Raw genomic sequence first — 22,172 nt, 5'->3', positions numbered from 1 at the left:
TTTGGGGGCCCAAGGAGGCCAGAAGTGATTTTAATAACTGGAGTTACAGGCAGTTGTGACTGCTCCTTACTCCATGTGAGTACTGGGAGCTGAACTTAGATCCTTGGGAAGAGCAATAAGCACCCTTAACCACTGAGACATCTTCCCAGTCCCCAAGTGAATGTCAGACCCTCCCAAAGATGTCTAATCAGAATCCTTGGAACTTGGGGACAGGTTTTTCTACATGGAGAAGGGGACTTTGCCAATGTGACTGAGATTATTAGAGGTTGAACTACATCCCTACCCAATGCACATGTTGTCATCCCTGTCCCCAGGCTTCCAGGATGGGACTCTATTTGAGACAAGGTCTTTCTTTATAGTGGTAATCATGTTAAAGGAGGTCATAATGGTAGCCCTGGACAAATGTGCCTGGTGGCCCTGTAAGGATATGAGATTAGGAAACAGAACTGTATGGATGAGGGATCACATGGGGACACAGAAAGGAGATGGCATCTGCCAGCCAAAGACACTGGCCTCAAAGGAAACTAGCTCTGACTAGCCTTGCCCTCCACCTTCCAGTTTCCACAACCATAAGAACAGATGTCTGTTGTCTAAGCCATCTGTTCTGTGGGATTTTGTCACAGAAGTATTAGCCAACTAGGACCAAGAGCTTGAACTTGAGATCTTTTCCTGGACTACCCCCATGGATTCAACATAAGGTCTCAATAGAAGAGGCCCAAATAAGGTCAAGAATAAAGGTCTTTATAAGAAAGAAAGGTGGCAAGAGGGTCAGAGCAGATGTAATGACATAAGAGGCCAAGTCCTTCAAATTCTTCTTGCTGGAAATAGGAGTCTACAAACAGGAAGGCAGACAGCCGATAGAAACTGCATAAAGCAGGGGGTAGATTCCTCCCTGGATCCTCAGAGGGAACGGCGGTCCTGAATATGCTTTGCTGGAGCCCTCTGAGATGGAACTTCTGACCTCCAAAGATGTAAGACAATACATTTAAACAGTCACCATAGTGACTTAACAGTCAACTAGGAATTGGACATGTGGGGATGGTTTGGGGAAGGCACCCTTCCACAGTGCCACAATAAAACCATTGCCATAGCAGTCACTCACAGAAGTGCTTAATTTTTTCTTAATATTTATTTGCTTTTGTTTTATGTGTGTGGGTGTTTTGCCTGCATGCATGTCTGCATGCATTGCCCACAGAGGCCAAAAGAGGGCATTGGATCCCCTGGAACTAGAGTTATAGATTATTGTGAGTCACCATGTGGGTTGTGGGGATTGGGCTTTCAAGTAGCAGCCAGAGCTCTTAACTATTGAGACATCTCTTAGCTCTAGAGAAGTGTTAGATTAAGGAAAAGGTGGGGATTGGGGAAGGAAAAGTTCGAGAAAAGGGCAGAACCACAGTGCTATTTGTTGAAGGTTAGATCTCCAAACAGTGTAGGCAAGTAGGAGAAATGTGGGGAGCCCTTAATCTTCTAACCCCAAACATATCTTACAAATATGCACCTGCCACAATTTGAAGGCTGGGATGGATGAGTTTCAGAGCAAGACTGCAAAATGGAGCAGCACCAGAGGTCAAGGTGGGGGTTAGTTTCTCCAACTAACCAGTGAGCAGCCTCTTTTCTCTTGCCTCGGTCTCTTCCCTCTGTATCTGATGTTAAAACCCAGCATTTCTGTATTCCAGAGGCACGTTGGGATCAGGCTGGCTTGAGTACCATTATCTGAACATCCCTAATTCCCCCCACCATAATTATACAGTATCACACATGAAGATTCCCTTGTCTTTCTTCTCTAATCCCTTTCTCTGGGAATTAGCCTGATAGCTTTCTGAAAGTCAGAGCCTATGTCTTCATTATGTCATCCAGGTTCTGATGTCTGCTGTGGGCTTGGGTAATTGGCTAATTGGAATGTCAGTTAGAGTTGGTGTATGAACAAAGCAGCAGAGAAAAGGAAATGCCAGAGCCAGAGTCTGAGGAGTGAGTGAAGCAGCTGTGGCTGGAAACACACTTCCCATGCAGCCCAGGAAAAGAGCACAGTTCCCATTGGCATTTTGTCATTTATTGAAGACAATCCCAACTTAGTATTTGTGACTGATTGATAAGGAGCATTGATAATGACTCCCTGCTTTTCTAGAGAAACCCACAGGAGAGTGGGAGATGGTCTTATTTTGGTGGTCTGATGGTCTCACTCACCCTTTAGTGAACCTGTCTTTCCCTTAGCGTAGAGACCTAGACTGTGAGGTGGCCTGGCAACCCTGAACGTTGTACCTGCAGGTTGCAGAATTGAGCATAGTCCCTCAGATATAAGGTCCCTTGCTGGAGACCTAAGGAACCTAGTTATAGAGTGACAGCTCCTATAACCAGCAGAGTCTCTGAGGCTGCCTGTGAGTCTCAGGAGCAAGACTCAGGCATGAACAGCTGTCCTAATAGAGTCTAAGTAGATAGGCTTCTGGAGTGGGAGGTGAAAGGAAGCCCCTACTTTGATTTGTGTTTGGAGGACCTGGTCTCTACCTGCCTCGCCTAGACCACAAATTCATTCTAGAATGTAATTTCTTCAGGTAAAGTTTGGGGTCTCAATACTGGGCTTGTGGGATCCCTCTGTACCACCATCACCCCGGAGTAGAGCCACCAGAGGCAGAGAGGCACCTGAGGAGACATGCATGAAACCCACTCTGTCTCTATTCTCCCTGGCATCCTTCTTGGGAGAGGAAATGTGGCAATGGGGGAACATTTCAGAGGAGGAGGGATTGTGGGTTTCAAATGCCTAGTGAAACAGGATGAACATGGCAGACACTTAAATAGAATACAATTCAACATGACATTGATTCCTTTAGGCTTCAGATTAGATTAAATTCTCCAAAACAGAATAGCTACAGAATGAGCAGGTAATACATTCTGGTGAGATGATGCTGTGGATGCTGGGCCTGTCTTCTGACCAGCGAGATGACCAAAGTCATTGCCCAGGATGCTTTGTTGCAGAAATGTGGCATCCAGCCTGGCTTCACTCACAGACTGTCCTCACCTCAGGGTTTCATGATGCAATAGTCTTTGGCAAAAAGCTCCAAGATGCGCTGCTTTTAGGGTGATTCATCCCATTTCCGGGCCCTCACTTGTGTAGGGGAATCCAGTAGGGGGAGGGAACCAATATTTGGGATTTTTTTCTCAAAGGCTCTTTTTTGTTTCTGTCTACTTGAGGAGGGGGTGATGAGGTGGGGACAGGTACTGATGTGGCTGAAAAAGATGTTTTGAACTTGAAGAATTCCTGATACCATGATTATCCCCAAACTCCCTTCCATATACCACAGTGATGCTTGCAAAGACCCTCCTTCCAGGGCTGTGCCCAGACAATGAGCTCTTGGGATAATGAGGTGTGTGGGGTATGGACTCTGAGCGAACTCATCTGTGTGTGCTCTCTTTCAAGAAAGCACCAAGAAATGAGAGGCTCCATGCCAGGAGAAGGAAAGTGATCTTCAAGGCCCATCACTGAGGCACTAGCACTCAAATTAGTGGCAGCATTGCAATAACCCCAGATGGTCCTGACCTGCGTGCTAGGGATGATGTACTGGAGGATCTGGGCTCATTGATATGAATCTTAATGAAGGACATTATTATCTTAAGTGAGCTTTGAAAGGCCAGAGGCTCCCCAAACTCTCTTTAGTTAAGGAGTTGGTGTGTGTGTGTGTGTGTGTGTGTGTGTGTGTGTGTGTGTGTGTGTGTGTGTGTGTGATCCCATGAAAAAAAAAACACTGCCTCCAGGGATTTCCCATAATGCAACAGGAACAAAGATGGATTCTGACTCTGCCTATGGAAGTTCTGTGAAGGAATGAGACATCTAGAGACCTGTTGGACAGAGGTTGCTATGGTGATTCTAAATGCGTGAAGGTTGAGGGATGTAGGGAGTCAACTGGAACTAATGTAGCTCTTGTCACCCTGTTATCAGGTGCTTTCCCCTGGCCTCTGGCTTGGCACAGCTTGGGGGAGCTGTTATGGGCACCTGGTCTTTCACCTAAAGGCTTCTTGGTGTCTATAAGAAGTTTGGAGGGCACTTACCTCTTGGGTTGTATCTACTTGGTGGGGGCCCTCTGGAGATGCATCTCCCAGTCTCTATAGAACCTGGGAGTTTGCAGGGTACCAAGGAGAAGCTGGATATAAGGCACTTGGGGAAGCAGAAGGGAAGTAGACAGGAGATGATGAAACAGCATCCAGGAGCTATAACTCCACAGGGCCTCATTCCCCCAGCTTTTTCACATGCAAGGCCTTACACAACTTGCCCTTTCCTAACATTTATTTTCCCTTTGTCTTCAGGAGGGATGAGCATGGTCTCCAGAAATATCTCTGTCTTCCTGTAAATTTATGTTAGACCCATGTGTTCACAGAGCCACCCTAAGAACTCAGCATGTGATATTGCCAACTGGTTTGACTATGGCTCCCCACTCTCACTTTTGGAAATAAGATGATATCAGGAACTGGGTCTGGTTGTTCCTAACCTAGGCCCAGAGAAGGAAACTCAATAAATACTCTCCTGTTTGGTGGGGAGGAACAGGGATGATATAGGTTAGAATCTTCTTTGGTGAATCTATCTCTAGAAACCCATGGGGCATTTGGACATGGCATCCCATCTCAGGTTAGGTCTGGACTGAGAGGAAGGGGAGATGACCTTACAGGTCCCATCTGTGACCTTCCATACTTCTGTTCTGGCGATGCATAGAGACAGAGGTGGGGTGGGGGAAGGAGTTAGAACAAGGAGCATTTGTTCTTGGCTAATTGCCAAGTTGAAGGCAGTCTGTGAGAAGGGCATTGGAGGGTCAAGGGGAAACTGTGGCACCACTTAGCCCGCCCTATTGCCTCTGGTGTCAACACTATGGATTTGGGAATGAACTTCCTTGGCTAGCTAACTTCTAGAGCTATGCCTAGAGGAATGACCTGCCCTGGACAGTGTTTCCCCCCTACCCATCCCCCATCACTGTCCAGATTTTGGAATGTGTGACACATGACAATTGTCCTGTCTCTTGTAAAGTCAATGTCTTACCCAAGAAGGGAGCCAAGACTGTTAAACCCAGTAGGTCTGAAGTCACCCTTCCTTCCTTGATCGGTTTTCGTTCCAGAAAGTTGCAGATGTGGAATCCAGCAGAGACACACAAGTATAACACGAAGTTCTTTTTGGGAGCATAGTCAATCCCCCAAGAATTTCTCAGCATGCACTGCCCTTGGCAGGGAGAGTGAGATGGATGATGGCTAAATGCAGCTGCCAGGGATGAGAATATTGAGAATATCTGAGGGAGCATCAACAGGGATGGAGAAACCAGGTGAGACTCAGCCAGCAACACTGTTAGGTTGTGAGAGGGTGAAGCCCTGAGCTCTGTCCTGCCCTCAGGCCAAGAAGAGGGTTTGCCTGGATCAGCTTGGTGGTATCTGACAGAGAAGGTTAGGAGGCCAGATGCTGGTCAGCAGATCTTCTGGTCAGATTGCCATCAGCGGTTCAGGAGGAAGAACTTGAGGCTCTGGAAGAAGTTGGACTTCTGCCTTTGCTTCTGTTTCTTTTTGATGATGGGTACCCACACCAGCCCACACACCAGCATCATGAGTCCCAAGGACAGGAAGGCAGGCCCTATCATCTTGAGGACTGGAACAACCTTATGCTTCTCTTCCAAGATGTAGGCCACACAGGTGATGGCCACACCAAAGAGCAGAATGGCAGCACCCACTGACATGATGATGATAGGCTTGTGGTAGATTTCCCAGTTGCTTCTGGGGGTGGTGGTCCAGACAGACTCACTTCTGGAGCTGATACACAGGGAGCTGGCTGTCTGACTGGGCAGCAGGTCCTTAGACTCTGGAGACCTCTCATCTACCTCCAGGGCCTTGGGGAGCACTTCCATCGTCATGGCTGTTCAAGACCAGGCACCTAGTATTGGCAACAGTTAGAAAGGATGGTGAAGCCAAAGAAATCCTTTCCCATCCATTCTGTACTCAGTGTCTGTCCCTCTCCAGCCTGGCTCTCAGTGGAGTGGAATACAGTATAAGTGTGTGTCTGTGTGTGTCTGTGTGTGTGTGTGTGTGTTGAAGTTAACGGTAAATCTAGGTAAAATATGCATAAATAAAAATCCCCCCAGAGCTGGAGAGATGGCTCAGTAGGTAAAATGCTTGCTATGCAAGTGTTAGAATTGCCATTTGGATCCCCAGCACCCATTTAAAAAGCAGGCATGGCAGCACATTGGGGTGGAGGCTGGAATGGAGACTAGGGAGTCCTGGGAGCTTTCTGGTCAGCTAACCTAGCCAACTAGTAAGTTCCAGGTTCAACAAAAGAGCCTATCTCAAAAATTAAGGTGGAAAGCAATTGAGGACAACTCATATTGTCACTACCTGGCCTCCAACATACATCCACAAATGCTAGTGTGCCCATCCATACTCATGAACATATACATATAGCTTACACACAAACTCAAAGATGTGATACAAGATTGCATTTTTCCCCTCTTGTTTTGTTTTCTAAGACAGAGACTCATTGTGTTATCTAGGTTGACACTGTGCATATGTAATCATCCTGCCTCTACCTCCTGAGTGCTGGGGTTGCAGGCAAGTGCCATTACACTAGGCTAATACCATATCACTCTAATAATTACCTTTCCTATTTAAACCAGCAAACAGTATCATTTAAGAACAAATGAACACCAATCATAGCTTATTGAGTGGTGTGTCATTTTCAAGCCCAACCCTTCTCTAGCTGTGTGATCTCAAGTGAGTTATTAACCTATTAACATATATTTCTGTTTTTTTTTTTAATCTAGAAAATGAGAGTAATAATATTAGCTTCTTCACAGGGGTTCCAAAGGGTTAAAGGAGAGCAGGTGTGGACAGCATTGGATTGATGCCCAGCATGTGCTGGGTGCTCTGTAAGCTGTGTCATTAGCCTGTTGGGATGACAATGCTCTATCTTTACTAGCTTGTGTGTGTGTGTGTGTCTGTTTAACTCTTCTCTTATCAGACTGACACAACACCATAACCCCACACACTGATCATTAGTCCCATTTTACAGATTAGAAAGCTGAGGCTTGGAGCGGTGAAACAGTTTGTAAGAGTTAGGGTTTTTGCCTGCAGGTCAGTGCTGCTTCAAGCACCTGAGATTCCCTGTGTCATGTGATCTTCTATCATGTGAATTCACCACCAACCATGTTGAAACTGTTGTGGCAAAGAGGAATCTTTCCATTCATTTGTTTCAATTTGGAATGTGTCCCTGGTAAGGGTTCCTGGTAAGGTTGGGAGCATGACACCTTAACCTGACTGTGGTGTGCAGGGTGGGACCTTGGAGAGGTGGTTGTTTGGTTGGGGTGTCTGGGATTGGGTCCTTGTGCATTTTTTTTTTCAGAAAAGGAGGAGAGCGAGACACACCTGAGTAATTCCCTGTGCCGACCTGGGGCTTTGCCAACAAGCAGTCACTAAGGATTCAGACCCTTGTACCTTCTAAACTGAGCTATGTAAACACATTTTGTCTATAAAGTAGCCAGATGCAGCTCTTTTATCATGGTAACAGAAGTTGTACAGAAGGAATCCGGCTCAACTGCCTCTTCTAATGTCTCTCTAGACCTCTCAGTCCCTGAGGGCTCTCTCATCTCCCGTTCTCCACTGGGGGGGGGGGGGATGCAGGTTTCTCACTGAGTGAATCACTTCAGACCTGAGAAGCCCTGCCTGCCTGTCAGAAATGGCTCCATCAGATCAGTGCGTTCTCATATTCTTGCAACGTGGGATTGAAGCCTCTCAAACTGCAAATGTATTCTAGGGCAAACGCCCATGTCCCTGCACTAAGGCAACCAGAGATGAATGACTGAAGGAAGATGGTTTCTCCACAGAGGACAGGTTTTGTTTGAGAGGAAGGGAAGGCTAAGAAGGTCCTGAGGTTTGCCCCCCATCACCACAATGTATCTGGTCCTGGGCTTCACACCCACGAGATTCTGCAAACTTTAGCAGAATGAGTGAGCTCGGATCATAACCCTCCCCCGTTTTCTTCCCTCCCTCCCCTCCTTTCTCCTGTTTACTACAACAAACCCAGGTCCACCCTACCTGTGCAGTATGAGTTCCTCTCAGGGCTTCTTGTGCAACAAACTCAGAGCCTTCAGTATTCACACACATGCCAGCCCAGGACTTGGAGACTGTTCCCTGCAGCAGTCAGAATACTGGGGAAGGCGGGCTGTTTATCACAACCATAATGGATTCCTTTTACCCTGCCCAGTTATGGTGCTGGTGGGAGGGCCTGTGGCAGACCCGATGATGAAGGCAGGGTGCATTTGGGGGAAAACAGTGTTGTCAGCTCTGGAGTCAAAGGCAGCTTGGGAGAAAGGAGAACTGTATGGAGCCGGGAACTGCCAAGTCCCTGTGCCCTGGGAATGATCCCTCCTTAATGAGGCCGTTTCACTGACTGCTTTCCTTCTTCAGTCTTCCCACAATGTTGGTTTCAACCCGATCCTCTCCCTTACTCCACCCTCAGCAGCTCAGTCTTGTCTTGATCACCGGGTTATTTTCCAGCACCTCAAAGCACAATGCCTACAGCTTCCACTTTCTAGGTTAAGCAATACAAGACCCCTCCCCACTGACAGGAGGAAATAGGAATCACGAAATTACCAAAGCCATCAGCATTTAGATATTCATATTCAGATGCACTCCACCAAGAGGGGATATTTGGGCGGGCCTCTGCTCTCAAAAACCACCATGGTGTTTTCGTAACCATAGGCACAGGGATGCTTGCTTCCTTTGGGAACGGCAGTGTATTTGCATAAGCTAAACCATCATTTACAAGGTGATCTTTTCTCCTGTGGGGTGGGGGCAGGGAAAAGAGATAGAACATGCTGGAAAACCTTGGGGGTATTTATTGCAGCCTGTGGTCACTGGAGGGTGTTTCCCTGGGTACCGATTCACAGTACTTCTCAGGGAAGAACCAGGGAAGACACACTGGTGTTGGAGAGGCTAAAGTTGGAGGGATTGGTTCTTAGTCCTACCTGGGAAAACAGCTGAGGCAGGACCAGGAAGGGCCTGCTCACGGGGTGTGATAGGGCCTCCTGAACAGAAAGTGCCAGTTGGAGGCAGGAGGATGATTCTTGGCTTCTGAGAAGGGGGTGACACCAACACCAGACTTGTTGGAAGCACGCCACACCTTCTCTTTGGCTCTTCAACTCTTCTTTACTAGCTTAGCTCCACTTTGCAAGGGCTGAGGCTGTGGCCTTACATGTAGGAGCTTGGGTAACACTACTTCTGTGGTTCTGCCCCCTCAGCCTAGCTTCCCTCAATCTGGGGATTCAGGCAGAGGTATTTGAATGCAAAGCTCTTTGTGTTACACAATAGCCAAAGTGCCACAATAATTCTGAGTTCCTCACTGTGAAGCTTCAGCCATCCCTGCAGTGACTTTTTACTGACTATGGGTGGACTCAGGTTTGTAATTCCCTGGCCCTGACCACTTTGTGTGTGGGAAGGAGGGAAAGCACTGTTGGTAGGTTTTTGTTTCTTTACATAGTTATTTACTTTAAATACTTTAAGATCAGACCTTTCCTTCTCTTTTTGACATTGGAACAATCGTCATTTTATGAAATGCCTGTGGTGATGGAAAGTGATTATTGATTTTGTTACTAGTTGTACTTGACAAGGAAAATTTTATGTAGATCTCTCTTTCTCTTACCTATTTTCTCTTGACATTTTCTTCATTATTTACTGTTCTTTTTCATTATTTTCTTTTTATACAGCTATCAATCTGTAATTGAGCTATCATGTATTTATCCATTTGTCATTAATCTGTCATTTACATGTGTGTATATATGTATCATCTGTCATCTATCTTTCTTCTAGATTATAATGGGGCTCACAAAATCCTAAAGAATGGGACCTCTAACTGAGATGACTTACATGGAGGAAGAGTGGATCCTTGGAACTGAAAGGACAGGAGGTAGGTCTTGTTGTTTGTTGGACACTGAAGAAGAGACACACTGAAGGAGTCCCCTGGAGCAAGGACTAGGGTTATGCCCCACCCCATGTGTCTTATTTCTCTGTGACCAGGCATGTGAGAGCTGCAGACAGATGGGACAGGCAGGGCAGGACTATGGATTAGACTTGGTGCTGGGAAGAATTGGGCCCAGTCACTCAGTTCTAGAGAGTCTCTACGCATAAAAAGATTTTGGACTTAGGTCTCAAAGCCCACAGTGGGTTGAGGTAGGGCAGGAATTTATAAGCTGTGGGACCTTGGGCAGGTACTTAAACCTCTAGAAATTTAGTAGCCCTATATACAAAATAGGGATAGTATTGGTCTCACAGCACTCTTTTGATTGTTAAATTCATAAACAAGCACTACTATACCTGTTATGATAAAGGCTCAAGGGGACCTTGCGTGGGGAACCTTGGTGGATTCCATGGCAGGTGGAGGTGACTGAGTCAGAGGACAAGCATGCCAGGCAGACAGAGCTTTAGTGAGAAGTTTTATTAGAAAGGGGACCGAGGGTGAAGGAAAGAGAAAAGAGGTAAGAGACACAGAGACAGAGAGAGAGGACGGAAGAGAAGAGGGAGACAGGAAAAGTCCTGTCTGCCCCAGGGGAAACACGGGGAAGAGAGCAGGAAAGAGAGGGCAGAAAGAGAAGCGGGCAAAGAGAGCTAGAAGAGAGAAGAGAGCTGAAAGAGAGCAGAAAGAGAGCATAACTGCTCTTTCTTTTAAAGGGGTCCTTTGCGCCTGTGTGCAGACTACCGAAACTATGGACCCCTGGGCTGACCAGGGCACTGCCTGAGTACATTCTGCCAGGTGACGGGGCAGGCCAGCATAATGCCTGAATCCTTACAATATCGCCATTTGGAATGTTGTGATGATCAAGGAGCAGCTCCTCTCTTGTCATTAGGGTCACTTTCCCTCTGGGTACCTATTTCCTTATCTGTAAAATGAGGAGTTGGGATTTGTGACTTCTGAAGTTATTTCGAATTGGCCTGCAAATAGCTGATTGATGAACTCTTGAGTATTCCAGTTTCCAAAAAGTCACCGATTTAAGGGCTGTGTTTTTTAATGTTTTACTAAAGTCCTCTAAAGAGTCTGTCTTTTGCCCAGCTCATTTGGGCCACGGTTTCTGAACAGGAGCTCTGTGGGCATTTTGGATTTGGCATTTCACAATTGTGGGATGTTTAGTGGTATCTGGGGCTACTACCTACCAGATGCCAGTGGCAACCACTTAGACCCCACTCATGACAGTTTATAAATGTGACCCCAGGCATGGCCAGATGTCACCTAGGAGCGACATCATTGATGTAAGGCACCATATTGTAGCATGCCAGCTTTTCTTCCTCTCTCCTTGCAAACTGTGGGCATAGGGTTCCTCCTGCGGCCCCAGTGCACCTCGAAGAGCAGCACTTAATCAGAGGAATTGATCTTGATGTCACAGCTCAGAATGGGGTTCACACTCAGGGATCTGGCCTAGAGAGAACAATCCTGTCTAACCTCAATTAAGATACTAGGGTTTAGTTTGTGTGTGCGGGGATCCCTCACTCATTCCGGTGTTATGCTGTGCTCCCTGGAACATACAGAAGAACCCCAGGATGTTACCTAATTTGGAACAAAGATTATTTTTGGAGAGAGAGAGAGAGAGAGAGAGAGAGAGAGAGAGAGAGAGAGAGAGAGAGAGAGAGAGAGAGAGAGAGAACATAAATTTTGGTTGGGGAAGATCTGGGAGGGAGGAGTTTGGGGAGAGGAAACATGATCAAAACATACTTATGAAAAATTCTAATTGAAAAAAATTACTGGAATAGCTGTGCAACAGATGCCTCACCAAAACATTGTGTCATTGGTACCACCGGTAGCACCACAGGGCAGAGACAATGGCAAGAAATTGCAGGGTGATGTCTTACTAAAGAGGGTAGTGAAAACACAAAGAAGGAAAAAAAAATATGGAGACAGCTTGTCCTGGGTCAATGGGATCTGAATCCAATGTCTGGTGTGCTTTTCAGAGGAAGGGGACAGAAAAGTGATACAGAGAGGGAAAGACCTGTGGAGAGAGGTGGTGATTGTTTAATGGCAGCTTTTGAAGTCCTCAACAATGCAGGGGTGGGCCTCGATGCCACTGGTAAAGCTAGTGAAAGGCTACACAGGGCTGGGCCTCAGAACCAACATAGGTTTGAATGTCTGTTGCCTTCAGGGTAGTAATCTGAGAAGGACCTATGGTTCCCAGAGACCAAGTTAGGAAGCCTTAAGTGGGCGGAGCCTCATTTAGGCTCGCAGCTGGGCTGTGGCAGGCCGCTGCTGCCTCCAGAAGGGGAGGGCCTTCATAGAGGGGTTTCACACAGACGCAGTCTTGCTTGGCTCCAAGAGTCCATTTAGGTAGGACTCCAAACCAGATAAAGCTATTTGTGTTAGGAGAGGCCAGGAAAGTGGCCACTTGGGGGGGAGGGGGTTGATACTGGAATTGGGTGCCATGGGAACTTTGGGGCTGCTGGCATTGTTCCTGTGCCTGATCCGGCAGCTGTTCTCAAAGTCAGTTCACAGTGGAATAGTACAGTGGTGATATGACTATGTCCTGTGCGTGTTCTTTCTGGCCCCTGAAATGTTACACCAAGACAATTACAAGGTGTAGTTCAGTGCAATCCTTTCTTAAGGTCCTGTTGAGAACCAATTTGGGATAAGTAGGGAAATCCCATCCTAGGCTGGATGAACCTTCCCCTCCTGACCCTCCCTTCCTTTCTCTGTTTCTGACTCACAGGTGCACCCTTAGAGTCCTGTGGAGGGGATGAAGAGGGATGTTCCTGAAGGGAATAAATACAGCAAGCAAAGGAAGGTAGCCCCTGCCTTCTATTACAGTAGATTCTTCTAGTTAGTGTGTTACAATTTTAATTCACTTATTTAAATAAGAACATTTTAGTCTTTGGTTGACATATATAGTTGAACATACTTTTGAATTACAATGTGAGTTTTTTGTTTTTGTTCATGTGTTTGAGACGGGGTATTACTGTGTGACCCTGACTGGCCTGGAGCTCACTATGTAGACCAAACTCTCCTCAAATTCAGAGAGACCTGCTGGCTTTTGCCTTCCAAGTGTGGTGATTAAAGGCATGAGCCACCCCACCCAGCTTTCCCATGTGATGTTCTGATCTGCATATATAGTTAGATCCCAGTGCCCGAGTTTCCCGTTATGCCCTGTTGGGTGTTATAAGCAGGTATCCAGGGCTACAGGCAAGCAGGGGGAAGAGAGCCAGGAGGCAGACATTTCCCTTGGGACATAGCCTAATGCAATTACGTAGAGAGGACTCAGAACATTTAGACCATACACTTAGCAGTGTGTTCGCTGCTAAGCAGATTTTGCACCATTTTATGTAAGTGTCTTGCATGTCCTTAGATTTAGTATCTATGGGGGTGGTCCTGGAACCAGCTCCCCAACAGGTGCCAGATTAAATCAGAGTAATTAGCACATCTATTCCTTTAAACATTTTGGAACATCACTGTGGTGAGAACATTTAAAATCACTTAGTTTGTACTTAGTTTGTGTGTGTGTGTGTGTGTGTGTGTGTGTGTGTGTGTGTGTGTGTGTGTGTGTTTTCCCTTTCAGAACCTCATGTAGCCTAGGCTGGGGAATTTTCCACATAGTTCCAAGGATGTCCTGGAACTCCTGGCCCTCCTCTTCTCACATCCCAAGTGCTGGGATTACAGCCACGTACCAACACACCTCACCAGTCTAGATATTTTGACAATTGAAAACATTTGTTTGGGCCTTTATGTGCCAGGCATGGAGTGGGGCACCAGACAGATCAAATCCAGGAGAACTCAGGAGGTGGATGTTGATGCTTACAAGCCAGAGAGGAACACTGGTGGGACACATTCCCATAATGAACACTGCAGGACACTGACAGAGTGGTGCTAGTTTTTGGAACCCTCAGAAAAGCTCCTGGAAAAAATAGCTTATGGGAAGAAAGCTAATTGACCCATAAGGGGTTTAGGTAATGGTATGTGGTGGAGAGACTGGTGACACTGAGGGACATGCAAGGGACAGAGTGCAGAATTCAATTCTGTCATAGGCAAGAATGTAATGCTTGTTGAGTGTAATGTAAGGGATTGCTGAATGGTGAGCCTGGGAATGGAGGCAGAAGCCTGAACCCAGAGACAGAGTCACTTAGAGGTGGTTGCTCAGGTGAGAGACAGGGCAGCCTGGTACTTGTCTGTAGCCATGGAGATGGGGAGATGTGTGTAGTTTGGAGGTTTAGTAAGCACTGAGTGGAATGAGAGTATGTGATGGAAGGTGCTGGCTGGCTGTGGTTATCATCTGATTATAAACAGACTGCAGATCAAGAACATTTGTACTTTAACTAATAAATAATTTTTTTGTGGTCCTGGGAATTGAACCTAGGACTTCACACATATTGGGCAAGCAATCTACCATTGAACTACACCTCACCTCCAGTGCGCTTGCTGCACTCTCTTGTTCTCTCTGTGTCTCTATCTCTTTCTTTTGAGACAGAGTCTTGTTGACTTGCCCAGGATAGATTAAAGTTTGCAATGTTCCCGCCTCAGCCTCCCAAACACCTGGAATTATATAGGTGTGCACCACCAAGCCCAGCTAAGCAGTTCAAAGATTTATTTTTTTATTTTCAGACTTACTATTTTTAATTTTATGTATGTGAATGTTCTACCTGCATGTATGTATGTAGATTGTGTGTGTGTGTGCCTGGTATCAGAAGTCAGAAGAGGGTGCCATAGCCCTTGGAACTGGAGTTATGGCTGGTTGTTAGCTGCTATGTGGGTGCTGAGAATAGAACCTAGGTCTTCTGCAAGAACAGTAAGCACCCTTAATTCTGCTAAACAATCTCTCCAGCCCCAAGAGCTCTCCTCACAGTGGTTGAACAGTTCACAAGAATATTTTATATACATTATGATTGCACAAAAGTAGAATTTTGAAATCTGAAACAAGTGGTTAATTTTCTTTTCTTTCATTTTTTTTGACACCGCTAAACTCACTAGTTTATGTGTTGCCCACTGCTACTTCTGCTTTGTAACTCTAGTGGATTTAGTAGCATTCGTAGAGACAGCAAAACCTCAAACATTCACCAGAGCAGTTAGCCTCTGAGAAAGACATCAGGGAGCACATAAAGAGTGGCAGTGGAAAGCAGAGGAGAGTTAGGTAAGAGGAGAGATGTAACTCAATTGCACAATTGCACAGTAGATAGATCACTCAGGCTGCTGGATGGAGAAGTACAAAGGAAGACAAGAAGTGTGGAGAGAAATTTAGAGACCCCCTGCAAGCAGTTCAGGTGGGAAACAGGGCAGCTTGGTGTTTGGTTGTAGCCATGGAGATGGAAGGAGGTACACAGCCAAGAAGCTTATTGAAGAGTGGAGATAGCCATACAAGATGGGAAGATAACTATGAGCCCAAGTGCAAAGTGTTTAGGAAAAACCATTAAGGTTTAGTTGGGTGACCCTAGTTAACAGAGATAAGTGGAATACACAACACACACTGTTGCCAGATTAAAGAAAGGACATTCAGTTGGATTTGAACTTGAGATAGGAAACAAATATTTCTAAAAGTACAAAGTATGCCCTCAGTGTTACACAGGACACTTATACTGTCACAATGCTTATTGTTTTTCTGAAACTCAAATTTAAGTCTGGCCTTGATCTGTTAAATCTGGAAGCTTTTTGACAGATGTACCAAGATTCTCAAATGAGAGAAGATTTCTATTATGAAAGTGGTAAAGCAGAGCCTAGGAGCACTTTGGGGAGCTGGGATGATGTTTCTTAGGGTTTGTGAGAAAAGGAAGGAGTACTCCCTTCCTGGAATTCTCTGGGGGAAGAGCTGTATGACAGAGAGTGGCTTTGTTAATTCACATTTAATTCAAATCAAAGGAAGGAATCAGTATCATCGGAAGCTTGAAAGAGTCAGGGAATTTAGTTATGAGAAACTCTGAGGTCCAGAAGACACTGAGGGGAGGAATTAGGAGAGAACAGAGGGATCTGTGGCATAGGAACATTGTGGGAATATCTTGAAAGCTTCCGCCATTACTGAAAGATTATTGTTTCTTTTGTTTTAGAAACAGATGAGGTCAGTAGGTGGGTCATTATTGTTATTTTTTCACATGTATTTATGTGGGCATGCATCAGCTACACACAGCTAATGTGTTGAAGTCAGATGACAGCTTGTGGAAGCAGGTTCTAGTCCTCCACTGTAAGGATCCCTGGACAGAATGAAGGTCATCAGGCTCTATGACAAGTTTCTTTACTGGTTGAGCCACCATGCTAGCCCTGGGCTATTCTTTCCCTCCCTCCCTCCCTCCCTCCTCCCTCCCTTCTTCCCTCCCTTCTTCCCTCCCTTCCTCCCTCCTCCCCCTCCCTCCCTGTCTTCTTCCTTCCTACAAGGTCTCACTATGTAGCCCCAGCTGGGTGGGAACTCACTATATAGACCAGGCTGGCCTCGAACTCTCAGAGCTTTGCCTGCCTCTGTCTCCTAACAACTTGGGCTATTGTTATCGAAGAAGATTTCACAAGGATTTATGCAACAATTCCCTAGATCATCCAGGACAGATGAAGGCTAGTGTTGTTAAAATTGCCTCTGAGTGAAGGAGTCAGTTCCTTTTCCCAGGGTCCGTTAGCCATGGAGTTAAGGAGTTGCCATTGAAGGGGCTGGAGAGATGGCTCAGTGCTTAAGAACACTGGATGCTCTTCCAGAGGTCCTGAGTTCAATTCCCAGAAACCACATGGTGCTCACAACCATCTGTAATTGGATTTGGTGTCCTCTTCTGGCATGCGGGTAAACATGCAGAATATTCATACATAAAATATAGATAAATAAAAAAATTAAAAAAAGAAGTTTCCATTGACTTTAAAAACTTCAGTTTCTCCCCCAAGGAAATCATCAAAAGGGGTCCTCTCTCCCCAAGAGTGGAATGGCAGAAGTGTGACTGAAGTTAACAGGTGTGTTCAATATGTTCTGGGGAATCTGTCTCTTTCAAATAATTAAAAATGGGCAAGATCATCTCAGATCCATCACAAGACAAAAAATGAACACAAACATCCATGAAAAAGTGATTGACATTGGTGTTCCACAAAGACAGTGCAAAACAAACCCCAAGGAGACACTACCACACATTCACTAGAATAGCTAAAACATTGAAAGCTCCCAACATCTCATTTGTCACTTGGTGTATAGACCAACCAGAGCTTTCCTGCACAGTTGTGCAAACTCGTAGTCTCATGGAGTTAAGCACACACCTGCCCCTTGACCTAGCTGTTCTACTCTTAAATATTAAACACATGTGCAAACAAAAAATCAAGCAAAAATACATGTATAAGAGTATTTGTAGAAGCTTTACATTGGGGGAGGGGAATAAATTTGGCATATTTACACAACAGAATGCTTCAACTTCTGACACACATGACATTTTGCATGAGTCTCAGAGACATACTGGAGACAGAAATCAGTAACTAAAGAGCACAAATACTGTACACTCCCATTTCTATGATGTTCTAGAAGTAGCTAAGAAGCAGCTAAGCTGACAAAGCTCAGAACAGTGCAGAGCAGGTATGGGGAAAGCAATTAGAAGACGCTCAGGGGAGTCTATGTACCTGGAGGAACATAGTGATACCTCTGTGAGACGGGAGAAAACTGGTGAAAGGGAAGTTTGGGCTTTTTCCTCACACATTCATCCTCCAGCCGATGGCTTGGTGTGGAAGATCTGCAGGCTGAGAGTGATATGAGTGGCTAAGATAAGTGGGCAGAATATGTTTTTTTCTGGCAGTAGAGTCCAAAGTGCCTGAAATGAATCCCTTAATGGGAGGAATTGTAAGGTGAAGGAGTGAATCATTGCTCTGAAGATGACTGGCTATGACTACCCTTGTGGTTCCAGAAGCTCTTTCTCCCCTAGTCCCGAGGGACTAGAGCATATTCTCCTCAACTTCCTGTGCTGTTTAGCATTGACTCAGAACTTTGCTAAATGGGTAAATAAATAGAGGAGTCTGGGCAGGATCGGATAGGGCTTTGTAGGTGTCTGCAAGACAGTTTACTCAGAGTTGGTTTTCTATCCAGTTTGGTTCGAGCCATTGAGGGTTGAAACCTGGCTGACTTTGTATTGCTAGATCACTGTTCCTTCCCTCAGGCCTGTTGTAAACCATCGCCTGCCACCTTAGAGCAGCTGGCATAGTGACAGTTGAGAAGCAGCTGAGGACCTGGAGGTGGGAGGTAGGACAAACCTACATCCCCTGCCTTGCCCTTCCTAGCAAGGCTCTCACCTCACTAAGACTGCCTCCTGGTGGCCGAGGTTTATACCAGAATCCATGTCAAAAGATACTACCACTCACTCTCCCTTTCATGGTACACCAGGGATGTGCTGTTTTGCTTTACCAAGTCCTTCTAGTTTATCACCCCCAGCCCCATTTCACAGATGAGAAACTGAAGATCAGAGAGTGTTGAACAATTAGATGAGTGGAAAGATAAAGTTGAAATGTGGGTTTGGGTGTCTGTGGCTCCAGAGCCCAAGTTCAGATTGATGCTACTCTCTGGGTAGCACTTTTATTTTTCATTTTCAAATCGAGGGAATAGTGAGAAATAGTGAGAAGGGGGGACATGTTAATTGGAGCACAGTCAATGAACAGAATTGCCTTGGTGGGCGTTTGGGTGAGGAGTGGGAGGGGGGACTGTGAGGAGCTGAGGAGCCATGGGATGAGATGGTACGTCCTGAGCTGGGGCCAGTGGGGCAGTAAGAGGCCTGTGGCAGAGTGGCCACAAAGTCACCGCCATCACCATGGAGGATACAGTGTCTGGCATCTGGTGCTTTTTTTACCTGGAGAGTCTCCTAATCCTCATAGCACTGGTTGAGGGGGGGTACAGTTAACATCATTCCCATTTTACAGATTAAGAAACTGAGGCTTCCAGATGCTTGACCTCAAATTCTGGTATGTTATATTCTTTCTAGGGGATGGGACTTGACTTTTTCTTCTTCACCATCTTCTTTTCTAGAGCCCTTTCTCTCTGAAGCTGCCTGCCTTTGCTTGGAATTCACTCCCCAGCTGTCTCATGGTGCCACTGCTTTCATCTGAATGAGCTGAAATGTGGGATCGGTATAAATGGGGTTCTCATAGCCATCTAGTAAATGCAAGGACAAAGTGGTTAGCTGAATTTGATTTCCAATCAACGATAGCTACTTTTTAGCATTAAAAGATCTAATGCTGATTTGGATATCACATACCCCAAATGCATCCATTATTTACTGAAAATTCGAGCGGAACTGGGTGCCCCATGCATAACACATTTAGCTACCTTAATGCTAAAAGAGGCCCCACTGTGTTGCTTCATCCAGGCCTGGAGTTATCTGACTCCTCTGTCCCTCCTCCCCAGACCCTTCCACCTACAGAGCTCTGATAGGAACTGGGCTATTCTGGGAATTGCAAGGACCTGGTGACATGGAAGAGAGGAGAGGGCACAGATGACCTCAGAGTAGGGAGGCTGGCCCGGCCAGTAGACTGGTAGCGAGAGCAGAAGGCTTTGCACAGGCTTTGCATAGTGGAATGGCCATGGTTTCATATCCCTGACCCAGTGTGGGTGGGAAGTAGATCTCTGTCTCTCCCTGAATTTCTGCCATCACCCTGCTCAGCTCCAACTGTTTGACGCCCATCCCCAGGGGCTTTATCTCCTCTTGCTGTACTGCCCCACTCCCAGGAGTTCGTTTGGTGATGTCTACTCCCCTGATAAGGTGTGTGTGGCCCTGTGCCTGGCCCGATAGTGTAGAGACTGGAGAGTGTGGAATATGTTGCTGCTGTCAACATGGCCTCGCCACCACCATCTGTCCCCAGCTCACAGCACTCTCAGGAAGGGGACTTTCTTCTCTAAGGTCAGAGCTATCTGGAGGGTGCTACTCACCTTCCTCTTCAGGCCACACAACTGATGCATGGGCCCTGTGGGGCTATAGGGTGGAAAACAGCTCAGGGGATAAGTGTGATTACATTTGGCTTTACTGAGGGGCAGAGTCCCCATGTCCCTCCTCTGCCTGAGCGAGCCATGTCTTTGTCTGGGTTTTTATGTACCTGTCTTGTTCCCTCCTTTCTGAAATGAAGACTGCCCAAGCCAGGGTACTCAACCTTGTTTCCCTGGCACCTGCCCAGGGTGCCGGCCACACCTGCAGGAAGAAGGGACAGATCTGCAGCTGCTGAGGTTAGATATACGATGCCCAGGGGACAGGCAGTAGCTCCCCCCACCCCAGGACTCTGGGGTCTATGGGTGTCTTTGCAATTTGGCACTTTTGATCTTGCCAGGATAGAGGGTCCCTGCTCATTCCTTCCCTTTAATGGCTTCCAAGGATGGAAGGTTAGGAGTTCCCCAAGCACATGGTATCTTTTTCCAGGTGTACAGTAAGAGGCACCCAGCTCACCCTGCTTCTGCCTGTCTTTCAGGGCTACCCCAGCAGCCTGCTTGAAGCTGCCTTCATCCCATCTCGTCTCTGATATTCACACTGCCTTCCAACTCTACTTCAGAGACTCAACATACTCTAAGGCAAACTTCAAACCTTCCTTCTTCCAGGAAGACACAAAAAAAGGGCTGGGGTAGGGGATTGTCTTTTCTGTACTTACTGTGCACAGTGTCCCGGGGGAAGACGGGGAACCTGGGACTCAGTCGGCACTCGCGCAGGGAAGAAGGTGGCAATGAATTTCTGCTCAAGTCCTGCATCCCAGCTGGAGAAAGCCACCCTGGCCACATCCAGAGTCAGTGTGCTGCAAATCCTAGCCACTGAGCAGGCTCCAGCGGCAGGGATGAGCTCACCAGGATGTGGCCTAATGGGTTAACTCTTTGCAAGCTGTTGGCACAGGCACTTGAATGTGGCTTTCTCAGCTCTGCTCAGCCACTATTAGATAAATCTTGTGAAAAATTAATGAGGCTTTTCTGCAGTGTGCCTTTGAGTTTTGGTGGAAGTGTGTACTTGGCTGGTGGTAGATGGGCAGGATGACTCCTGACCTAGGCTCAGCAGGCCTTGGAGGTGCTGGGTTGGTGGAGGCTTAAGGTGCTGGTGCTAGGTTATCTGTTATACCTGGTTCAGAGGCTGCTGAAGCTGTGTTTGGGGTAGGATTGATGTGATCTGGGCCTCTCTACCTGTGTTGGATGTTGGCAGAGTATGTGTAGAGTTAGGGAACAGCTTTAGTTCCAAGATGAGAGGAATGCCTCTGGGAACAGTTCTCACATGCATGATGATTCCCTTCATCACAAAATGCTAGGAGCCCTGTTGTCTCTTGGTGGGAATGGAGCGGGGGTGGGGGGTGGGTGGGAGGGCCCGGGGCGACAAAGCAGTTCCCTCTTGTTTCTCCCAATACTGCCCCCATTGCTTTTTTTGTGAGATGCCAGTTATAATTGTGAAGGTAAGCAAGCAAATCATGGCAAGTGGCAGAAAGGCTTCAGCTGCATAACACCATCAGCCTGTGCTTGGGGAAGCTGGTGCGAGCTGTTGGGTTGCCAGTTTTCAAGATCTCGATGGATATCCTGTGATCAACAATATTCTCTAAGGTTCTGGGGGCCAGACTGACTATCTCCTTTTCCTGACTATCCTGAGATCATGGGAGCATTGCTAGTGGGGCAATGGGGTGGGGTGGGGAGACCTTGCTACTAGCAATGATATATGGGGTGGGGAGAGCTTCCTCTGTGGACTGTAAAATGGTTTTCCCAAGAGTCACCCAGGGAGCTTAAGGTCTAGATCAAAGACATGGGCTCTTCTATTTCAGGTGTCTTGATTTCCTTGAAAAGATGGGAGGAATTCTAGCCGAGGACGACATTGCAGGGAGAGGGGTTGGCTATGTGAGCAAAACTTGGCTCCTCTGTGAAATCTGAACACTTCTGCTTAAGTAGTCAAGGAGGGAACAGCTAGTGGGGAGGGCTCAGGAGAGTTTGACTTTGAAGAATTTAGTGAATGTCACTTCTCTGATGTTGGTGCCTCTTACTTAATACCTAGACTAGCGTATAAAACTAGAGGTATCAAGTGCCAAGGAGCCCTGGGATAAATTGCTCTGCAATGCAGACAAGAACTTATTTTTCTTTAAATTCAGAGTTCTATGCTTTCTTCTGCTTCTGCAGGGTGTGGCTACGTGGCACAGAACTGACCATCAATAAGAGTTAATCCCTAATCAATTTCTTCTTCTATGCTAGTAATTACTCTAGACATTTTATCTATATAATAATTCACTATTTACGACAAAGCCCCATGTGGCAGAT

The 22,172-nt window shown here is 46.5% G+C and overlaps 1 protein-coding gene across 3 annotated transcripts; it reads right to left on the bottom strand.

The window, feature by feature from the left end:
• Positions 1-2,028: 2,028 nt before the first annotated feature.
• Pirt (phosphoinositide interacting regulator of transient receptor potential channels) lies at positions 2,029-20,723 on the bottom strand. 3 transcript variants are annotated; one of them, XM_035447414.1, is made up of 3 exons: positions 20,546-20,723; positions 20,003-20,094; positions 2,029-5,896 (listed from the first exon to the last, which is right to left on the bottom strand). In XM_035447414.1, exon 3 carries the CDS (start codon positions 5,874-5,876, stop codon positions 5,463-5,465), a length of 414 nt encoding a protein of 137 aa, XP_035303305.1. In that variant the 5' UTR covers positions 5,877-5,896; positions 20,003-20,094; positions 20,546-20,723; the 3' UTR covers positions 2,029-5,462. The 3 variants fall into 3 exon arrangements, with proteins under 3 accessions (XP_035303305.1, XP_035303306.1, XP_027282930.1); XM_035447415.1 differs by lacking the exon at positions 20,003-20,094 and adding an exon at positions 8,050-8,162; XM_027427129.2 differs by lacking the exon at positions 20,003-20,094 and having other exon boundaries at positions 20,546-20,716.
• Positions 20,724-22,172: the final 1,449 nt, after the last annotated feature.

This window comes from Cricetulus griseus, chromosome 7 (assembly GCF_003668045.3).
Source record: "Cricetulus griseus strain 17A/GY chromosome 7, alternate assembly CriGri-PICRH-1.0, whole genome shotgun sequence".
In the NCBI taxonomy this organism is placed as follows: Eukaryota; Metazoa; Chordata; class Mammalia; order Rodentia; family Cricetidae; genus Cricetulus; species Cricetulus griseus.
The sequence above is the reverse complement of the archived record's forward strand: the minus strand, read 5'-3'. Positions and strand labels throughout refer to the sequence as shown.

Bases quoted from the DNA above. Each gene is read 5' to 3' on its own strand.
- Pirt (XM_035447414.1), bottom strand. From the start codon at position 5,876: ATGACGATGGAAGTGCTCCCCAAGGCCCTGGAGGTAGATGAGAGGTCT.